The sequence below is a fragment of the Salvelinus namaycush genome, chromosome 11 (genome assembly GCF_016432855.1).
Source record: "Salvelinus namaycush isolate Seneca chromosome 11, SaNama_1.0, whole genome shotgun sequence".
In the NCBI taxonomy this organism is placed as follows: domain Eukaryota; kingdom Metazoa; phylum Chordata; class Actinopteri; order Salmoniformes; family Salmonidae; genus Salvelinus; species Salvelinus namaycush.
In genome coordinates, this window is record NC_052317.1 from 8770402 (window position 1) to 8784688 (window position 14287).

The 14287-nt window shown below is 43.6% G+C and overlaps 2 protein-coding genes across 3 annotated transcripts; one reads left to right on the forward strand and one right to left on the reverse strand.

Annotated features, from left to right (window-relative positions):
• Window positions 1-1952: 1952 nt before the first annotated feature.
• Window positions 1953-3653, reverse strand: fam78ba (family with sequence similarity 78 member Ba). The gene is made up of 3 exons (XM_039003350.1): window positions 3391-3653; window positions 2729-3008; window positions 1953-2195 (listed from the first exon to the last, which is right to left on the reverse strand). Exons 1-3 carry the CDS (start codon window positions 3651-3653, stop codon window positions 1953-1955), a joined length of 786 nt encoding a protein of 261 aa, XP_038859278.1.
• Window positions 3654-4871: 1218 nt separating this feature from the next.
• Window positions 4872-10362, forward strand: LOC120055765 (UMP-CMP kinase). Of its 2 annotated transcripts, XM_039003714.1 has the most exons (6): window positions 4872-5123; window positions 7053-7199; window positions 7572-7724; window positions 7929-8005; window positions 8606-8702; window positions 8952-10362. In XM_039003714.1, exons 1-6 carry the CDS (start codon window positions 4980-4982, stop codon window positions 8991-8993), a joined length of 660 nt encoding a protein of 219 aa, XP_038859642.1. In that variant the 5' UTR covers window positions 4872-4979; the 3' UTR covers window positions 8994-10362. The 2 variants fall into 2 exon arrangements, with proteins under 2 accessions (XP_038859642.1, XP_038859643.1); XM_039003715.1 differs by lacking the exon at window positions 8952-10362 and having other exon boundaries at window positions 8505-8614.
• Window positions 10363-14287: the final 3925 nt, after the last annotated feature.

Here is a 14287-nt window from a genome sequence, read left to right on the forward strand (position 1 = left end):
TTTACTGGGGGAGGGGTTGAGACCAATGACTGTAGAGATGCTGGATGTCCTTTTATTGGGGACAAGGAAGAAAAAGATTAAAGGAAGGAATGCTTTAAACTTGCTGCTCATTGTCCGGCCATTCAGATCCAAAGAATTACACATCCAGTTGCTGTTTTTATGCAAAAATGGCTTGTAATGCAAGATAAAATTAATAAATTAAGTGATCAAATGTAAAATAAGGGTCTAAACAGATGTTTTGTATTGAAAGAGCTTGTATTGTATATGTTGTTTCATCTAGGTATGAAATCCCAAAGCAGGATTGTTTGATGAGTAAGAGGTCATAAATTATTTGATGTTTCTCAACAACTGGGTCATATTCATGAGGCACCAAATGGAACAAAATGGGCGGAAACAGGGACAGACTGCCCGAACTTGTCCAATAAGAAATGCGTTTTGTGTTGGAAAAACATTTTGCTGTGGTGTGCCCTAATGAAGGCAATCCTGGTTCCTATCGAGCCGAGTTCAGACAAACCAAACCAGTCTCTATAGCAACAGATCACTGAATATGTTTGGTACCAATTCAAAAATTAATAAACTGTTCATATAATATATTTCCATTTCTTTGTGTATCTAACATGGAAATAGCTTCCATCTTACCCAAGAATGACAATTGTGAATGTGGATAGAAAGAGACCCAATCAATGGCAGCTATTTTGGGGACACGACAAAGCCGTCATTGTGAATATTACCACCACCCTCTCTTTCCTGATCATGTATCCTATCTCTCTCGGTCAACAGTCCCTCTGTGTTTGCATAGTCTTGAAGTGGAGATGAGGGATTGGAGTCATGCAGAGAGGGGAGAAAATTATGGAGTGATGAGAGGGAGAGGGATGGACAGACAGATGGGAAGGTGACGACTGAAACTGGTGAGCAGCACAGATGGAGCATGAGTCTTGTGACATTGTGTCATATGGCAGGGTGCCCCTCTGAATGAACCCGCTAGCCCAGGCTATTGCCTTGATAGTGTACTGTGGCGCTATGGCCCAATCCCAAATCAACCCCTAGCCCCTAACACAAGGCACTTGGTGTAGATCTGAAATGATTGTATAGATAAGCAATATGGTTCGGGGCTAGCAGGTTGGATTGAGACATTGGACATTCATGTGTATGCATGTAGATACTCAACTCACACCAGAAAACCCACACCTTTAACCTTTCTATGTGAGTGCATAGACATGGCACATTTAAATAAGACAACAATCAGCCCATTTCGTTTTCGACCTTTATGCCAAGTAGGTGCTCTTAATACAATCTGATTGATGATTGAGTTTATCTTAAACTAACAGAAGATTCATATAATATGATTTGCCTCATCATTTAAATATCTTAACAAAGTGTTCTTAAAGTGTTCTATGTTAAAGGCTGTTACGTCCATAATTGGCACCGAGGGAGTTTTCCAGCTTTCAGGATATCATGGCCAATGTAAGAAGTTCCATTCCATGTCCTAAGTGTGATCAGCTGATACAAAATACTATTCTTATTCCAGTCAAAGACCGTTTTGTCTCTCATGCAATAAGACCTACTGTACGATACAGGATGCAGTTCTGTGTTCAGTCCACCTCAGTAGAACTCCGATAGCTCTGTCCCTTTCTTTCCAAAGGCAGATAGATAGAACTCTAGTACAGCACCGTGGCCGTTTTAAAACAGTCGGACTCAATCAAACACTGATGCAGTGCTGAGCCTGCCTCCGAAACCAGTCTAGCTCTATAGACTTCCGCTGTGTCAATTCCAATGCAGTCCAGTCCAGATTCACGATTTCTATCATCCATTGAACCCTGACAGTAGGTGCGAGTGAAGAGCTGCAGCTGCCATGTTTGATAAGGGAACTCGTAATTTCCCTCTTCTTCGATGGGCCACACTTCCTCAATAGCATGAACTAATCACATTGCTCTTTCTCAGTCTTTACAACCTTATTTGGGCGGTATCACCACTAGGGGTGCCCCTCTGCGGGGCCTCCACATCAGCACTTGGGCGTCATTGGCATTGGGTCGTCCCAGGGCGTTGGGGGGTATTGGTTCCTGGTAGTTGAGAATATGGGGCTGCTCCTGGTGAGGACGGCCTACTAGGGAGGCCCGGGAGCCCAGGGGCATGTCAGGGTCCACGGCGATGTCCACCCGCATCCGCCACCGCACAGTCTGCAGCACGATGCGCTCCTGGAAAGTCCGAAACATAATAGTGAAGTTAACTATTATAGCAACTTACATGTAATAGGCTGCAACCCAAAGTGCTTTACAGTTAGCACTTGGAGCATTGCTTCACAATCTGTAGCCTACTTTGACCCCAAGGCTGTACATTTCTGTTCTAGTCCAGAATTAACACTGAGCGACAACAAAAAATGTACAGGGATAGTTCACTTCAAAATCACAGTTTGTCAGATGTTTTCAGACAAAAGTCAGACCTCAAGTATGTTGGGATGAGTCCACATTGCACACCATCCGTTGTGTTGCTCAAACTAATTAGATGGGGCTAATCTTTACCATTCATTTGGGATTGAGGTACATATTGTTGGATCCACACAACAGATGGTGTGGTATGTGTATTTATCTTGAGATTAGACCACGTTAGAGGTCTGAAAACATCTGACAAACTTTGATTTTGAAGTGAACTATTCCTTTAAGATATCAAAAACATATAACTTAACAGAGCAGTACACAAAATCCAAGGAAGTCCATCTTCTGAAGCCTACCTTGGTGACAGAGTTGATGGCAACCAACCAGGTGATGAAGCTCTGGTCTCGGGTGATGTGTGAGAGCATTGGCGTGTTGCTGTTGCTGATGGGAACGGCCCAGGTCACACTGGGGTAGAAGTTGTCGTTCATGCTGACTGTGAGGTGCGACGGTTTGGACGTGGGACCCGTAAGGGTGACCGTCTCAGTGGTGTTGCCGTACCATGGGTAGCTGACCCCGTCCGAATCGCTGATGGCCTTGACCCGGCCCTCACGGAGCTCCGGTAACTCCCAGCTGGACCTGGGGTAGTGAACATGCAGGATGTCTTTAGTAATATACAAAACAATACAACAGAACATGACACATGTGCAAAGACCTCACTTAATGGGACTCTGTTTTTATAGTAGGCCATGCACGGCTAGAATTTCACCGGCGCTCGAAACTCACCAAGGTCCACAACTGATACAAACAGACAATATTACAGCTCACATGTGACAGACTAGGATTGCCTGGCCAAGTGACTCAAGACTGTATTAGCCCACTGAACTAAAGCCTTGGCCAATACACTTAAGTGCTGTGGGCGTAGTGTGTGTGTGTGTCAGAGAGAGAAAGTGTGTGTCAGAGATTGAATGAGTGGCACTTCGAGATGACTGATGGTGGATGACATCAACTCAGAACTTACATGCCAATGTCCCCATAAGTATTGTAGAACTCCATTTGTGTACAAGCCTGGATCCAACCCACCACCCAGGTCTCATTGCGGGGCACCGGAGGCATCACGATCCCTGCGGAGGCCCTGAAGTACGGTGTCTTATACCGTAGCACTATGGGCGAGTTCTCCTCTATCACCGTTGGGCACTGGTCAATGGAGGCCGATACCTCGTAGACTACAATGTTCTCCCTTCTAATGCGAGGCTTGCAGGAGATGCTCTGGATACAGCCCATGGTGCTGGCAAGTAGCAGAGTAAGCAGAACCAGAGACGAAGGGAGAAGACGATACCTGACCAGTATGCACATCAGTCCCTCTCGGGTTTCCATCCAGCTTTTAAATCAATATCAATCTTTTACTTCACCCATCACTGATACGGTCAAATTACTGGGTTGAAGAAAACGAAATAGAGGCATAATTTTGAATACAGACATTGAGGCAACATTCGATATCAAATCAATACAGCAGCAGTTTTTAAGCATTTTTCCGCACTGGGAAAATGGAACGTTAATGCAAGTGCGGTATGGAGAGTGAGTGTGGGGAAGGTACACTGAACACCCCCCTGCAGCCTTCCCCGGTGTGACTGTTGTGTGCCGCACTGCCCTTGGTGCTTGTCCCCAGAAACTGCAATAGGCCCTCCTCCGGGATGCTGCTTACTCTCTGCGAGCCCGAGGTCCCACTTCCTTTTCGAGTCCACGCGTCCGGCTGCAGGTCGGTGCCCTTTGCACCTGCTCCTTCGACTCAGCGTTGTCATGTCAGTGGCGACGGGGCAGCAGGTGCGTCAATGGGGTTGTTCGGGTGCCTTTGTTTGGATGGCTTGCATAGCCCTGTTATTTGTACGGCGCCCTCAAATGAGATTATCTTGGTCGTCACAACAAGAAGACGTTATACAATGGCTCATATCCTACCTAAAACCGACGATAGTAGGCTAAGTATAGCCTATAGGCTATATAAATCAACGAAACAGCGCGTGGCAGGCTATGGTGCCCTGTTGAGACAAGAAATCGCCTTAGCGCTATTTCAACGTTTTCTTCATGCCATTCTTGGGATCAATGATGAGGGAAGCTCGCATCATGAATGGTGCATCATAAATGGTGAGAGAAAGCAACGAAAGATTCACAAACGTGCCCGCGACTAGGTGTGATACCCAGACGCCCAGACATCCCTAAAATGTTTTGGTGACACGAATCATCCATATACACCTCCGTCTCCCGATTGAACATTATTGCTCCAACTCCCTCGCTTGGTAGAGCATATTTTCCTCGACGACGGTCGCTGTTCAGTTCGGCTAGGTGCTGATGCTGGGAGGATAGACAGCGGCAACCACTGAGGGAGAGGCGTCACCAGACGCCTGTATTGAAAAGTTTACATCATGTGGGCGTGATTTACACCCCATGGACACTCCCCCATTTGTTGCCATTGGTTGGCCACGTCAAACGCGGAAGTGGTGTTGCTTTGGGTGGACTTCCCACTGACACGCATCAGCCGGTCATTAGATCTGTTCTTCATCCAGACTCCTCGTCGAACCGGGTTCACATAGTGTATTGTTTGGTTGTCGGTTTATGATTTTCCATTTATTGAGTAGGTTATCAGCGAAGGTGCCGAGCGTTGTGTACAGGGCCGCATTGATCATGAAGCCGCAGGTTGTGTTCGTGTTAGGAGGGCCTGGGGCGGGGAAAGGGACCCAGTGTACCAGAATCGTTGAGGTAAGATGGCGAGAAAAGAACAATGAAAAGGACAAAGATAATTTGACAGGGCATTGAATTGTGTTGGTGGGAAGAAAAAAACTAACAGATATGAGGGGTTTGTGCTCACTTTTGTTGGCTTCTGTCCACGGGAGACCAGCTAAATGGATCAACTTCCCTTTCTTGTCCTCTGAATGTAATCTACTTGTTATGTTAGCTAGCATAGCTATGCCAAGACCACACTAGCTAGCAAGCTAACTAGCTAGCCATGTGAGCAATTAATAAATGATATTTCAATAAGTCAACCTTTCAATAAGCAAACTATCTGGAGATTTTTCCTGAATATCAGAAGGGTGTACTACAAAGCAGAATCAATGTGTTAGCTAGCAAACGTTAATAAACATCCAGAAAAAAAAACATTTTCTGGTTATTGGTTGTTGAGTAAATTAGACCATGCCCATTTCTAGTTTTTCTTAAAAATAAACTCTTATTTCAGAATATTTAGTCAATTTTATCTGGAAAACTCATTGATCCTGCTTGGTAGTATACCCCTCAGGAGTCAAAGTGGGCTATGGCTCACCAAGTGACAGAAGAGGCTAGCCTACTCATTTAGTCCAAAGATCAGTTATGTTCAGAGGCGAATTGGCTCTGGCAGCCAAATACTCCATTTAAATGTGATTCTCAATTGCAGTACATAGAAACATAAAGCCCTCTACTTAGATATGACATCAAAAATAATTTCACAAAGATAGAATGTACACTTTTAACCGGTTTTAACAGCTGCAGCTGACACTATTTTTCAGTTACAACATGTTTGTGGCGTCCTTCCGTTACACACAGGTGTGCGGCGCCCGCAGATAGCTAATTAGCAAAGGTAGTCGCCTCTGTCTTCCGTAAACAAGCGCTGTAACGGAAATATTGCCGTGTGAGACCCTAACCATATAAAGGTGTGTAGGACATTAACCTTTTTGTTTTTTTGAAAATAATTTCTCGCTGATGTGGAAGTTAAGTTCCAAATGTTCTCAAAACTGTATCGCGTGGGAGACGTGTTTACATTTTAGACAGCATTTTGGCATCGTCGGGGCGCTGTCCTCAGCCGGCAGACAGGTTCGTGAATAGACGGTTTATACCGTCTATGAATGGGCTAGCTCTATGTTAATTGTGAAAGGCTTCTAGCTACATACACAGCGTAACCTATGCACCGATATTGATATCACGCCAATGTGTAGTCTACATCTTATCAGTTCAGCTGTTGTGCAATTCACAGTATGTAAAGTTCAGTTTATCTGCAATGCACCTGCTCTAAACCTCCAGCCAATGCCCTTGAACAAGTAGTCTTGAGACATGAAGGCTGACGTGTATCTGAGTCTGGGTGTGGTTTTAGTCAAACGATAAACTACTACTGCTATTCAGCTGTCTGACTATTAACGCACTACATTGTAGCTCCCCCTGGGATTTCTTCTGGGCCAAGATGAGTTTCTTGCATTTGCCAATTACTTTGTTTAGACCTATATTCATACAGAGCAGGGCCACGTGTGTTTGCGCAAGCATCCTGTTCAAGCATGACGAAACAACACGTGTTCTTAAGCCACCCACTCACTTATAAAGCCTGTCTTCATAAAGCGAAATATCAAAATCCCTCCCCTTGCTTTCAGTGTCAATGGAGCACAGCATCTTCATTTTAGAACAATAACCCACAATGCCTATGACAATGTTATTTTCTGTGTATTCTCTACTTAATGCATTGGTACTATTGGACTCCTTTAAAAAAAAAAAAACGACATTAGTCCCAGACAATTTAATTCTCATATCCAATTAATTCCTATGGATAGTAACATACTTTGTTAGTACAGTACAGGTATGTTTACAATTGTCCCACGTAAGCGGTTGGATCAGTGATTATTGTGCTGTTTTAGTAAAAGCTGTGGCATTAATTAGCGTTTTTCACAGAACTACAGTTACACCCACCTGTCTGCCGGAGACCTGCTGAGGGCCGAGCGAAGCCGAGAGGCTTCAGAGTTCGGACAGCTCATTGACAGTTACATCAAGGATGGCAAGATCGTCCCTGTCGAGATCACCATTAACTTACTCAGGAAGGTATGCACCAACTCCAGGTACCTATGGCTACAAGGTTTGTGTTAGCTGTTCACGTACAGTAAGTTAGGAATCAGAATTACTATTAGCTTAGTTAACATGGGGTAGAGCGTAGTAGCACTATACAGTCATTGTGGTCTGAGTAAGTCTTTCTCCTCCCTTCTTACTGAAATAGGTTCTGTCATTGTTCCATGGGCTGAATTAATCCATAGTTAAAAGGAATAGTTCACCTCAAAATATTTTTGATGTCAGATGCATATAGGAAGGTCTGCAGGTGGTGTGTAATAAAGACGCACCATGTTTTAGACATAAAAATGTCTGACTTTGATTTGGGGCAGAATATCCCTTTTAACTTTCACTTTCCTTTGTCCTCAGGCCATGGAGGAAACCATGGAGATGGACGAGAAGAAGTTCCGCTTCCTCATTGACGGCTTCCCCCGAAATGAAGACAACCTCCAGGGGTGGACCACTGTCATGGAAGGGAAGGCTAACGTCAAATTTGTGCTTTTCTTCGACTGTACTAGTGAGGTAATAAAACAAACACCTTGGGGGGAGGATCTCCAAGAGGAAGGGGAGGGGACAAAATGGAAGGGGCAAAATCACTGTACGGGAAAGTCATACCTCATATATAAGCCACATTTGGAGTGCGGCCTCCAAGTGTTAATGTCTTTATTGCTTAGCTGACAGTGTAATGTTTTATGCTGAGAGCTCTGTGTTTTTGCTTGTCTACAGGTCTGTATCGACCGATGTCTAGAAAGAGGGAAGAGCAGCGGGCGCACGGACGACAACAGAGCGAGTCTGGAGAAAAGGTAGCGTCCAAACACTAAGGCTTTACATGATCACTGACCATTGACCTCTTTCATATGAACTGGAACTCTCAAAAGGAGACACTGCTCTTGTTCATTAAAAAAACAAGGGTACTTACATTTCCTGGTTTCTAAAATGTTCGCCTGATTTCAGTTCATACGACACATAAGCAAAGTGTGGAGAATTGTTGTACCATCTAAACCGCTGTGAAATATAGTTTCAGTCACCAAAAATACTGTATTTTCTGCAGTTGTAAGGTGTGATACAAAACTGAAAGTAATAAGAAGTTAAAACAACTTACAGATGGGAGGCATAGAAATATTGCATATACAACGGATCTACCATTCATCAGACTTTATTTCAATGAGTGTGACAGATCTATAACCTGTATTTCTGTATGAAATCAGTCGGGTTGTACACAAAACGACATAATGGACCTTTTAATAATGGACTTTTTAGTGAAAAAAACATTGCTTTTGAGATTGCAATTTTTGTTTTTAGCTTGGCTGTATGTACTTGTGACTGTGACCCCATTTTGGGTCTCTTCTGAGTCCTGGGTGCTGGTCAGGCATGTTTCTGAGCCTCAATTTCCTCCCCTGAAGGATCCAGACCTACCTGCAGTCGACACGGCCCATCATTTCACTGTATGAGAAACAGGGCAAGGTGCGCACCGTGGATGCCTCGTACGGTGTGGACGAGGTGAGCAAAGGAGTGTACAGCCATTGAAGGCCCACATGGTGGGCAGTTGGAACACACTCGTTAGTGCAAACTTATTCACTCTTATCTTATATTTTAGTTTTGTGTTAATTCCCTCTGTCTGAGTTGTTTCTTTCCCTATTGGTTTTCTCGCTGTTCCCCTGCACCCTCCGGCAGTCACCCACTTAACCAGAGACACACTGTGTTTTTTGACTTCTCGAATGCATCTCTTTCTCTCCCTCTCTGTTTCAGGTTTTTAACAACGTCAAAGCCATCCTGGACAAAGAGGGTTGAAATCCCAACCAACTGCCAACGACTGTAACATTCACAGTTACGTTTAGTTTGTCTTTGTATCAACTGCAGCAACACTATACTCAGTTTACATGTCGGTTCATATTACTTTTTACATTTAAAAAAAAAACAAAACCTTTTTTGTCAGTGCCGAGCTGCTCGTCCAAGGGTGTGAGTGAATGTGTGTGTAAGAGTGAATAAGATGGGTAGGAAGATGCTGTATTGACCAACCTCACTGGGTTTCACTACGGTAGTTGTACACCAACTGACAGGCCTGTCATTGTAGTCGTGGGGCTTTGTATAGGGACAAGACTAATAGAATTGCTCTTAGCTTGGTGAGGCACTTATTTTTGTTGTCAAGCAGAGGCATATACAGTACTGTATGTTATTTTAAGGTAATTATTTTTGGTGATAAAATCTGCGTACACACCATTGTTAGCCGTTCCCTAAGCGAAAACGTGCATTTTCACAGACCAACCACTTCTATGGACTAAATCAGAGCTCTCCAACCCTGTTCCTGAAGAGCTACCATCCTGTCCATTTTCGCTCCAACCCCAGTTATAATTAACCTGATTCAGTTTATCAACCAGCTAATTAGATCAGGGTTGCACCCAGGGGGGACCCTGGACCGAGTTTGGGAAACCTTGTGTTAGATTAGGGATGGACTGAACCTACAGGACGGTAGAGCTCGAGGAACGGGGTTGGTGAGCCCTGGATTACATGGGGAATGATGATGAAGAAAAGGGTAGCCAGAGAGGGAGAAAAGAGATGTCGTCTCATGTGAATCAATTTGGTTGTACTCAGAGATGAACATGGTCTTAAGACTTCCCCTGTGTACTAATAAAATATATAAAGCACCGGTCTCATGTTGGAAGAAATATGAATAGCGGTCCCATAGGACCACAGGGAATCGAGACACAGTAGCCGTGATTGCAGTATTGCAAATTTGTGGATTAAACTGGCATGGCAACGATAGTTGTTACTGCACATACGGTGTGGGACCAATTTTGAACTTAAACTTGTTAAATCAAGTTTAAACTTGGGACTATCCGCAAGTTTGTGTCACTGCACATGAAAGAGTATTTGGTGTTCTCCCGAATGCTGAAATACTGACAGGTCTTTGTAGTGTGACTGAAAATGTAAAGTCCAATGCTTACCGTGTTCTCCAACAAGGACTTGCCTGTGTTATGTATGAGTCATTACAAAAGTGCACAAAGATCAGCTCCCGACGGTTAAGTTTCTGTTGTGTGTTATTTGTTAAATCTTTGATTATGCGACAAAGGATGAAGGACCAGTTTTGTCGAATCAGAGTATATTGCCATGTAAAGTGGGAGAAACCGTCAAATACAAACAAACCAAATATACCCCCCTCCATGTCTGTCTGTCTACTTTATTTTCTTTGCCAGGTGAGTACTTATGGACCCACTCAAACAGGTAATTCCAGCATTCACAGAAGGCCACACTATTTCAAGGGAGTATCAACCTAAGAATCTAGACTTTGACAGGTGAATACTTATGGAGCCTGACAAACTCACCAGTAGTTCCAGTCAGACAGGTCACACTGTTTCAAGGGTGTCTCTCAACTGTTTTCTGACGGGTCCCTGAGACTAATTTGGCTAGTTCTTCAGTGCTCAATATAATTGTTCCTCGCTGAGATTTTGATATCTTTAACTATTTACAATCTCTTTATTTTGTGCCTACCACAAGCCTTGTACTAACGGTTGTTGTTGGTATAACTAGTTTGCCGTATCAGACCAGAACTCCTTCAACATTGTTTACATTACTTTTATTTTATTTCATCCAAGCTTTCTGTCAGCTACCATGATCACAAATGTGCTAATATAATATATGCCATTTAGCAAGCTTTAGCTAAACTCCTTGTGTGTTATAACTCAATTCAAGGGTGAGTGGTTATAGCCACAGCTATAGTTACATTTTATTTATAAAAAAAATCTGAGAATGCAATTGTGTAATTTAAGTGTACAAACAGCCGTCATAGTAAGTATTATGTAACAATGTACAGTTCCACTGCAACACTACCTAACCATGTAACTACATTGGAAATACTGATGGGTACAGATAGGGTTCACTCCCATGTCAGTCAACCCAATAAGCCAGCAGAGGGCAGACTGACATCACCAGTGGTTCACTTGTTGAGAAATGTCACGTCACCATTTTTACTTTATTTGTTATTCGAGTTTTTCATGTCAATTTCTCAATTTAAACGGGCAATCGGCAGTTGCTACAGTACATCCGTTTTTTGACTTAATGATATGTACCCATTGTTTCTTGAAGAATATAACTTCTAAATGCCTCATGAGCTTAGTTTAACTATCGTACCCTATCAGAAACCAAAATACAAGCTTGTTTTTCTCCAATGTTTTTTAACAAAGTAAATGTAAAACAAAGACTGTAGAGCCTCGACATGGTTAAAACTAGCATTTTTTGATACCCTGGATGGTCAATACTTGCATCCATAGCTCTGTCTATGATTTTGAGAGTGGTTACATTTCTTCAGCCCCATCCCACATTTGAGGGGAGCATGCTTTGTTATTGTTTCAACTGCTGATTGGCCCTTTAAACTTCCGCATTCACATCTTATGCAATGAATTATGCACATCGTCGAATTGTATCTTGTGATTCCATGACACTTTAGCATGCCACCACTTCTGTGTTATGTGCTCAAGGAAAATGTCCATTGAATCATCTTATCTTCAAAGAGCACTAAAAAACTAAAAATAATTTTGTGATAATACAGGTGCTTTTTCAACTCTGGCCTAATATTTAAACAGAATGTGTTCTGTCTGTACATGACCAATGAGGACATTCAATATTGTTACATAAACATAAGTGAACTACACTGCTCAAAAAAATAAAGGGAACACTTAAACAACACAATGTAACTCCAAGTCAATCACACTTCTGTGAAATCAAACTGTCCACTTAGGAAGCAACACTGATTGACAAAAAGTTTCACATGCTGTTGTGCAAATGGAATAGACAAAAGGTGGAAATTATAAGCAATTAGCAAGACACCCCCAAAAAAGGAGTGATTCTGCAGGTGGTGACCACAGACCACTTCTCAGTTCCTATGCTTCCTGGCTGATGTTTTGGTCACTTTTGAATGCTGGCGGTGCTCTCACTCTAGTGGTAGCATGAGACGGAGTCTACAACCCACACAAGTGGCTCAGGTAGTGCAGTTCATCCAGGATGGCACATCAATGCGAGCTGTGGCAAAAAGGTTTGCTGTGTCTGTCAGCGTAGTGTCCAGAGCATGGAGGCGCTACCAGGAGACAGGCCAGTACATCAGGAGACGTGGAGGAGGCCGTAGGAGGGCAACAACCCAGCAGCAGGACCGCTACCTCCGCCTTTGTGCAAGGAGGTGCACTGCCAGCGCCCTGCAAAATGACCTCCAGCAGGCCACAAATGTGCATGTGTCAGCATATGGTCTCACAAGGGGTCTGAGGATCTCATCTCGGTACCTAATGGCAGTCAGGCTACCTCTGGCGAGCACATGGAGGGCTGTGCGGCCCCACAAAGAAATGCCACCCCACACCATGACTGACCCATCGCCAAACCGGTCATGCTGGAGGATGTTGCAGGCAGCAGAACGTTCTCCACGGCGTCTCCAGACTCTGTCACGTCTGTCACATGTGCTCATGTGCTCAGTGTGAACCTGCTTTCATCTGTGAAGAGCACAGGGCGCCAGTGGCGAATTTGCCAATCTTGGTGTTCTCTGGCAAATGCCAAACGTCCTGCACGGTGTTGGGCTGTAAGCACAACCCCCACCTGTGGACGTCGGGCCCTCATACCACCCTCATGGAGTCTGTTTCTGACCGTTTGAGCAGACACATGCACATTTGTGGCCTGCTGGAGGTCATTTTGCAGGGCGCTGGCAGTGCACCTCCTTGCACAAAGGCGGAGGTAGCGGTCCTGCTGCTGGGTTGTTGCCCTCCTACGGCCTCCTCCACGTCTCCTGATGTACTGGCCTGTCTCCTGGTAGCGCCTCCATGCTCTGGACACTACGCTGACAGACACAGCAAACCTTTTTGCCACAGCTCGCATTGATGTGCCATCCTGGATGAACTGCACTACCTGAGCCACTTGTGTGGGTTGTAGACTCCGTCTCATGCTACCACTAGAGTGAGAGCACCGCCAGCATTCAAAAGTGACCAAAACATCAGCCAGGAAGCATAGGAACTGAGAAGTGGTCTGTGGTCACCACCTGCAGAATCACTCCTTTTTGGGGGTGTCTTGCTAATTGCCTATAATTTCCACCTTTTGTCTATTCCATTTGCACAACAGCATGTGAAATGTATTGTCAATCAGTGTTGCTTCCTAAGTGGACAGTTTGATTTCACAGAAGTGTGATTGACTTGGAGTTACATTGTGTTGTTTAAGTGTTCCCTTTATTTTTTTGAGCAGTGTATAATGCCAAACTACCTGTTTCCTTTCACTACCTGTGTCATTCCACGAATAGAGTGCCTTTTGTGTAGTCTAATTTTGACATTCTGTCATTAACTTAATTCCACTTAATAACAGCGTAATATTAAACATGCTTTCCCATCTCAAAAGGTTCAATTAAGAAAAACTACAATTGAAGTGACAGGGTTGACGATTTCACCTTAAATCAGCCATAAATTCCCTTGTAACAGGGGGAACGGAAGCTTGTGCACGTGCAACAGGGATGGACAATTGAATGCAAGCTTCACAAAACATTTCTAGCCTACTTATCTATGGGTAACAGGGTTGACGTGTTATGCTCGGCACACTCAGTTTTCCACCACAAAACAGACAATTGCCAAAATTAGAAGAACCTAGCTCACTTAATTTGACACTGATTTGACTATTAGATGTTCAATGTTTCTTTTGGGGAAAAAATAAGTTTTGTTCACCTTACAGAGTTGACCTTAAACTAGAGTGACACATGTAAATGAATCACTAACCACATTTAAATAAATACAAATCTTCAGAAACTTTCCCAATGCAACAAAATAACTTTTCAATTATGAAAACTTGGGTTGCCAAAATTGATTCTCTGTGAATGCACATTATTTAGTTTCATGAAACACACTGTAATAGAGATTTTAAAAGGTGAATTTAATGAGAAGGCTTTTATTCACCGAGAGGCTTGTAGGAAGTCACATCAGTGGCTACAGAAACACAGTGTCACCGAAACATCAGTGTGCCCGTTGCTCAGTCTGGCAACAAACTTGAACCATAACAGTCAAAACTGGCAGACATTTGATACTGGCAGAAGAAACAGGTCAGAGGTAGAACATCAGTACAACAACAAA

What these genes read in the sequence shown, in the direction of transcription:
- fam78ba (XM_039003350.1), bottom strand. Translation starts at nt 3,653, where the DNA reads ATGGGCTGTATCCAGAGCATCTCCTGCAAGCCTCGCATTAGAAGGGAG. An exon ending in ACTTATGGGGACATTGGCAT is followed by an intron (nt 3,009 to 3,390) that starts GTAAGTTCTGAG and finishes TCACTACCCCAG; the next exon opens with GTCCAGCTGGGAGTTACCGG. An exon ending in CCATCAACTCTGTCACCAAG is followed by an intron (nt 2,196 to 2,728) that starts GTAGGCTTCAGA and finishes CGGACTTTCCAG; the next exon opens with GAGCGCATCGTGCTGCAGAC.
- LOC120055765 (XM_039003714.1), top strand. Translation starts at nt 4,980, where the DNA reads ATGATTTTCCATTTATTGAGTAGGTTATCAGCGAAGGTGCCGAGCGTT. An exon ending in AGTGTACCAGAATCGTTGAG is followed by an intron (nt 5,124 to 7,052) that starts GTAAGATGGCGA and finishes CGTTTTTCACAG; the next exon opens with AACTACAGTTACACCCACCT. An exon ending in TCTTCGACTGTACTAGTGAG is followed by an intron (nt 7,725 to 7,928) that starts GTAATAAAACAA and finishes GCTTGTCTACAG; the next exon opens with GTCTGTATCGACCGATGTCT.